The 7,113-nt window shown below is 52.7% G+C and overlaps 1 protein-coding gene across 1 annotated transcript; it reads left to right on the top strand.

Moving 5' to 3' along the window:
• The first annotated feature begins 410 nt into the window (after positions 1 to 410).
• LOC116273103 (tubulin beta-8 chain-like) lies at positions 411 to 6,996 on the top strand. Its single transcript, XM_031662048.1, has 4 exons — positions 411 to 2,064; positions 2,336 to 2,444; positions 2,523 to 2,633; positions 3,117 to 6,996. Exons 1-4 carry the CDS (start codon positions 2,008 to 2,010, stop codon positions 4,154 to 4,156), a joined length of 1,317 nt encoding a protein of 438 aa, XP_031517908.1. The 5' UTR covers positions 411 to 2,007; the 3' UTR covers positions 4,157 to 6,996.
• The last annotated feature ends 117 nt before the right edge of the window (positions 6,997 to 7,113 follow it).

Genomic DNA, 7,113 nt, shown 5'->3' on the forward strand with positions numbered 1-7,113 from the left:
TTTCAAAATGGGGGGAAACATCTTGAAACAAAGAGGTACAGCCTCATTAAATTTGATTTGGTTTCAATTGTAATTAATTTAATCACATGTGTTCTAGAGTTTGTCCTTAGTCTTCTCCTACATTAGGCCCACGATCTGTTGAATTTGCTCAGCTCCATGCTCAACAGCAGGAAATCAGTTTGAATTATTTAAAAACCTCATTGTGGCTGGGAGTGGTGCCTCATGCCTGTAATCCCAGCAATTTGGGAAGCCAAGGTGGGCAGATCACTTGTTGTCAGGGGTTTGAGACCAGCCCAGCAGAGGGAAACCCCATCTCTACTAAAGACACAAAAATTGGCTGCATGTGGTGATTCATGCCTGTAATCACAGCTACCTGGGAAGCTGAGGCAGGAGAATTGCTTGAACACAGGAGGTGGAGGTTTCAATGAGCCAAGGTGGTGCACTGCACTCCAGCCTGGGCAACAGAGCAAGACTCTGTCTCAAAATAATAATAAATAAATACATAGGTACTCACAAGGCATCTAGAAGGTTAATACTTATGGTCTGAAAATAGCCACATTTTTTAGCTGGCCACAAATTACAATTGCAGAGTATTTGTGGCCATACAAGACACCTTCTACCAGATCTGAAAAGTGTATAAATGTCCTAGGAGTACAGCATTTTTTTGGTAAGGATTAATATTAATGAGCTAGCTTAGGTCAATGGGTTAATGGGTATTGTTAAAACAAATAGCCCCTGACTTTAGTGAGTACACCTGCACCTTCCAAGTTTAATTATAACTCTTTCTCTTTATAGTTACTTACAAGTAGAGACACTAAGAAAAGATGGTACATTCCTGCTCTTGTTTTCTGAGAATGTCCAACTCTGTAATGAAGTCATTTCTAATAAACTTGCTTCTTTCATTGTACAGACTCACCTCAAATTTTTTCCTGCACAAGATCTAAGAATCCTACTTTGTGGTCTGATTTAGGATCCTCTTTTCTAGCAACATCTTTCAGCAACACCTTGAAAGGACACCAAGACAAGACTCCCACTCCAAGGAAAACAATCCACACAGAATCAATCAGCTGACACCTACATGCTCTGTGCCTGACATGATCCAAACAGTCAGCAATTCTCCCCTTCTCCAGTTAAACCTGTCCAACATCCAGGTGAGAACTGGCAACTCTAATGTACTCAGATGCCTTTCTGCAGGAGATTCAAATATTTCCTAATGCTCACTAATACCTTCACTGGTTAGATCGAGGCATTCCCCACCCCATCTGAAAAAATGTTTACCAGAAGAAATAACTCCTGAGTTTGAGTCATCTAAAAACCTGCAAAGTGACAATGGCCCATCTTTCACAGCAGGCATATCCCAACACCTATCCTCAGCTTGAAGAATCCAATATTACCTTCACTCTGTGTGGAGACCGCGGTCCTCTGGAAAGGTGAAAGGGCTAGTCCTACTCTGAAGAAGACTCTAGCTAAATCAGACGCCTGACTGTCTCTAACACCCACAGCTTACTGAGAGTTTGAACTGCTCCAAAGTAAAACTTATAACGAAGTCCTGTCGAGTTAACATATGGAAGGCCTTTCCTAACCACAGATCTCCTAACAGAGGAAAGCACTCATCAATTACAAAAATATGTCATCAATCTAGGGCAGGTGCAAGGCACTCTGTGAGTATGGAAACTAGAGTCTTCCCCTCCCATATGGGAGGAAAATTTAGTTTCAGTTCAGCTAGGGATTTAGTCTTAGTAAAGACGTGGGAGGAAGTTCTCCAGCTGACCAGCTTTCCCCAATGTGGAAAGGACCACAGCAAGGATACCTGAGCTCTCCAACAGAGGGATTCACAGGTGGATACACCTGTGTGGAAGTGAAGCTGTTGCTTATTCTGGGAGCTGAATCCGAGGCTGAGGGAGGTTGGTGCGGGGCTATTTCAGCATCGGCGGAGGGCAGGCTGGGTCACTGCCTGTTTGCTCCTCCTCCTCGCGTTTCTCCTGCTGCCCTGATCCCGCCTTAGCCATGAGGGAGATCGTGTTCATGCAGGCCGGACAGTGTGGGAACCGGATCGGCGTCAAGGTTGGCAGCTGGGTCTCTGAGGGCCCAGCTCAGGCCTGTGGGTGGCCAGGGAAGATGTTGGCAGTGGCAGGGTCGGGGCCCCTGCACTGCAAACCCTGGGCTCCCTGCCGGGGGCGCGGTGGGACGACTGGGCGGCTGGCGAGTCGGCCGGGGTGGACCCCAGGGACACGGCGGCCTAGGGATGGGGGTGCGGATGAGGGTGGGGGTGGGAGAGGAGCTGGGGCATCCCCGTGGCTCAGCCCTGGCGTGTCTGGTCCCTCCCATCTCGCAGTTCTGGGAGACAATCTCTGATGAACATGCCATCGACTCCACTGGCACCTATCAAGGGTACAACCAGGGGCAGCTGGAGCGCATCAACGTGTACTACAACGAGGCCTGCGGTGAGACCCCCGACCTTCCCCCACCACCCTCCTGGGAACGCAGCTCTCCCCTTGCTCATGCCCTCCTGCCCCTCTCAGATGGCAGGTACGTGCACCGCACTGTACTGGTGGATCTGGAGCCGGGCACCATGGACTCTGTGCGCTCTGGGCCCTTCGGGCAGATCTTCAGGCCAGACAACTTCATCTTTGGTGAGTTGTGGGTGAGGACTGGGGTGAGGTTCTTTAGCGGCTCAAAATCTAGGAGTGCCCCAAGCGGTGGGAATTGTGGAGCCAGGGCCCCCGAACACCCCCCTATCCTCTGAGTCAAGTGGCTCCACTTGCCTCCTCAAAGGGCTTTGGGAGGAAGGCCCAGGTGTCTCCTCAAGGTGAAGAGCTACTGATGTAAACTCCCTGCAGGGAGCTGAGCTGGGGCCATGGCTACTGCCTTCCCTGAAAATGGGCAGGAGCCACCCGCAGCGAGGTCTGTTAGCGTGTCTCAGGTTTGACTCCTGACTTAATTTCTAACAGGGGAAGTTACTGTCCTGTAACTCTAGGGGAGGGGGTTTCATTTGCTCCACCTCCAGGGCGAATGGTGCTCTCACCTCACACGTGACACGTGGCCTCTTTTGCATTCTGGTGACCACTGATGACCATCTATATGGCCATCGAGTGACTGGCTGTACTGTCTTACAGGTCAGTGTGGGGCCGGAAACAACTGGGCCAAGGGGCACTACACAGAAGGCGCAGAGCTGATGGAGTCAGTGATGGAAGTTTTCAGAAAGGAGGCTGAGAGCTGTGACTGGCTGCAGGGTTTCCAGCTGACCCACTCCCTGGGTGGGGGGACGGGGTCTGGGATGGGTACCCTTCTGCTCAGTAAGATCCGGGAGGAGTACCCAGACAGGATCATAAACACATTCAGCATCCTGCCCTCGCCCAAGGTGTCCACCACGGTGGTGGAACCGTATAACGCCACCCTGTCAGTTAACCAGCTCATAGGAAATGCAGATGAGACCTTCTGCATAGACAACCAAGCGTTATTCAACATCTGTTCCAGGACCCTAAAACTGCCCACACCCACCTATGGTGACCTGAACCACCTGGTGTCTGCCACCATGAGTGGGGTCACCACGTCCCTGCGCTTCCCAGGCCAGCTGAATGCTGACCTGCGGAAGCTGGCCATGAACATGATCCCGTCTCCCCGGCTGCATTTCTTCCTGTCTAGTTTTGCCCCACTGACCAGCCGGCGCAGCCAGCCCTACCGGGCCTTGACTGTGACTGAGCTTACGCAGCAGATGTTCGATGCTAGGAATATGATGGCTGCTTGCAATCCCCGTCATGGCCGCTACCTAAGGGTGGCTGCCATTTTCAGGGGTCGCATAACCATGAGGGAGGTGGATGAACACATGTTCTGCCTCCGAAATAAAAAAAGCAGGGACTTCGCTGACTGGCTCCCCCACAACGTCAAAACAACCGTCTGTGACATCCCACCCCGGGGGCTAGACAGGTCAGCCACCTTCATTGGGAACAACACGGCCATCGAGGAACTCTTCAAGCGTGTCTCTGAGCAGTTTACAGCACTGTTCCGGTGCAACACATTCCTCCATTGGTATACGGGCCAGGGGTTGTATGAGATGGAATTTACTCAGGCTGAGATTAACATAAAAGACCTGGTGTCTGAGTACCAACAGCATCAGGATGCCAAGGTGGAGGAGGAGGTGGAGTTGGAGGCCTAGAACTTTTCTTTTCTAGGTAAAGGGGGGAAGCAGTGTGGATTCTTTACTGTGTTCTGACTGCCATGTGTCACTACGCACTTGTTCGTTTGTGTCTTCACCTCTCCTCCTGCTGCATTTCAAAACATTTTCATAGTATACGATTTTGCCTAATAAAGCATTCTCATAGCATCTGGCTTCACCTCCAACTTCTTTCTATGGGCCCTCCGGCTACTGCTGCCATGTGTGCATGGTTGTCCTGCAAGGCTGAAGCCATCTAGGTTTATCACACGCCCAGGAACAAGCATTCCAGTTACTCCAGGAGGGGTGGGCATGGGCTGTGGACATGGCAGACAGGCTTCACATGAACTTGGGGATGTCCTGGGCCTTGGGCGGCTGCGTGGTGGAAAACCTGGTCCTGAAGGCAAGCTTTGGCTTATCCCATGTACCAAACTTCTAGGGGACCAGCTGGCCCTCTGTTTCTGCAACTCTAAAAGTGATCAGTGACCCTGGTGGGCAATGTCCCCAAAGTCCCATCCCAGCATAGAAATGTGGTCAGGCTCTGAACCAGCAATGAAGGGTGGGCAAGCAGGACCCCAGCCGCTCCATCACCATGATGGCCTGGGTGTGTTTGTGTGGCCTCATTCTCTTGAGGTGGACATGGGATATCTGGCAGGGACGAGTGGGCAGGAATCAAGCCCAGCATATACTCACATGCACTAAACCCTATGTAGAAGGGAATTAGGTCCTGGGGGCCATAGATGGCAGTTACCGGGCCTGTGTGCTCGGGGCAGTCTCTCTAGAGGCACAGATGGGGTTTCTGAGCAGGACCTGGGGAGACGGGCAGGTGCTCACAATGCTGCTTCCCCCAACTGGCAACCAGTGAGAAAAACCCCCGAGTGGAGGTCTGACCCGCCCCAGTCTGGAGGGCTGATGCTCTCTGGAAAAGTGGCTAATGTGTACTGTCTGCTGTCTCTGTCCCCCACTCCAAAACTTCAGGGCAAAAATAACCCAAGATTGTCAGGATGAGACTGGTGAGGGTGGCACCTTTGGGGATAGGTCCTTTAGCCTGGCAAAGTCTCCTCCCCAGCTTTCTCGGGGAGCCTGGACTTCAAAGCCTGCTTTGGGGGAGCTGTCAAATAAGAGATGTGTGTGCGTAAGCTGGGGCCGGGCAGCATGCACGGACAGTGGTTTTCTACCTGGCTCTTGTAGAAGTTGTCCATGGCCTGCGTGATGACCTCTTGGTAATTCCCACCCCACCCCCATCACGCAGATAAGATGAAGCCAGCATAGCCTGGGGATGGGCCGATGTAGAGGTTCTACCCCAGGTCCCCTGGACATACCCACCTGCCTCCGACATGTCAGGGAAACAGGTGAGGCCCCTTTTTGTTCTCTGAATGTTGACAATGGTGTATTGCAGCCAAATGGGAACGGGCAGGTAGGAGAGTGCCTCATCTGGAAAGAAGTGGCTCCTAGAAGCAGCTGGGAGAGGGGAGAGGTCCCCCATACTCCCCCCCAACCTGTTCTTGGAGCAGGAAAAGGGGCCTCTGTGACAGCCCTGCTCATTGGCTCTCACTCTGAGGGGTGTCCTTGCCCAACCCAGGTGTGCACCCATCTGAGATGGCCTTGCATGGACCTGGTTGGGAAGGTTCAGCTGCAGCAACCACTGGAACCTGCCCACACCTAATGTCTCCACTCACACATGGGGCTAGATGCTCCTCCCTCCTGTAGCGGTTCAGCCAGAGTGGCAGAGGGGGCAAGTCACTGCTGCAGTTCCCACCTGGGTCTGAGTGGCGGTCAGGCTTGGTGCCCATGTATTTCCCAATTACCTGGTTCCATCTGGGGGCTTCATGGACAGGAGTGGTGCTTTTCCAGGCCTCTTTTCCATATGCCAGTTACAGGCCCAAGTTTCCCAAGTTTCTGGAGCCCCTCTTCCAGCCTGGTAAGCGTGGTGTGTTGTAGGGGAAGGACATCAAGCCTACAGGCAGCAGAACCAGTCTGGGTATGTTCTCTACCCCTGGAGGCCCCTGGTTATTTACCTCCTTGGGTGAGAGTCAGCTTAGGTTCTCAATATTCTTGTAGGACTTCAGAAATGTACAGACGGGGGCCGAGGAGGGAGCAGGGGCTGGGACTGGCAGCTAACAGCGTAGTGGGGTTGTAGGGCTCAGATTGGTCTTGCAAGAAATTCAGGGAGGCTTGGATTTGCTGAAGCTCTAGACAAGCTTGGGCTTGGATATGGAAACAGCATGGAGCCGGGGCTCTTCTGCATGCTGGAGTCTGAGTATTTGCACCCTGGTGCACCCACAGGTGTTCCCCACCTGGAGAACAACTGTGGATAGAAGCCGGGAAAGTTGTGGAGGGAAGAGGAGGATGCAGGAGTCTCAGGGCAGCCCCAGCAGCCAGGCAGGGCCTCTGCAACTGAGAGGCAGATCCAGCCTGTTGGCCACTTAGAAGCTGCTTGGTCAGCTGCAGATCACCTGACTTCTGTTCAGCAGTAAATGGTGGTTGCAGAAGCACTTACCTTCTGGGACTTCTGAAGCTCGAAGGGGCAGCACACCCCACGTGCTGAGAACGTGCCGAACTCAGGCAAGCTTCTCCAAGAGCACCACATCAGATTAACATCCAACCTGTACAGGACACCATCAAATCTCCCCATCCCTCATTCCAACTGAAGAAAAGGGAGTCTCTGTCCTAGGGTAGCAAGCACAGGCATATCTATGCAGTGGTCACACGGCCCAGGTTGGGGAAAGGCCCTTGGATACATGTTGGTTTTACCAACCATCTTGGGTTTGGCCTGGACCCCTGCACCCCAGGAGGCCGGTAGCCCCCTGCATGGGACAGGATTGGGAGGTGGGTGGGAGGGCTGAGCTTTGAGGGAAGCCATTATTTGACCTCATGGGAAGTGGTGCAGGTGGTTGTTGGTGGCTCAGTTTCGCAGGACCTGGGTGATCACCCAAGGAGTGAAAATTGCCTTTTTATGA

This window comes from Papio anubis, unplaced genomic scaffold (assembly GCF_008728515.1).
Source record: "Papio anubis isolate 15944 unplaced genomic scaffold, Panubis1.0 scaffold361, whole genome shotgun sequence".
In the NCBI taxonomy this organism is placed as follows: Eukaryota; Metazoa; Chordata; class Mammalia; order Primates; family Cercopithecidae; genus Papio; species Papio anubis.

What these genes read in the sequence shown, in the direction of transcription:
- LOC116273103 (XM_031662048.1), top strand. Translation starts at nt 2,008, where the DNA reads ATGAGGGAGATCGTGTTCATGCAGGCCGGACAGTGTGGGAACCGGATC. An exon ending in GTACTACAACGAGGCCTGCG is followed by an intron (nt 2,445 to 2,522) that starts GTGAGACCCCCG and finishes TGCCCCTCTCAG; the next exon opens with ATGGCAGGTACGTGCACCGC. An exon ending in GCCAGACAACTTCATCTTTG is followed by an intron (nt 2,634 to 3,116) that starts GTGAGTTGTGGG and finishes ACTGTCTTACAG; the next exon opens with GTCAGTGTGGGGCCGGAAAC.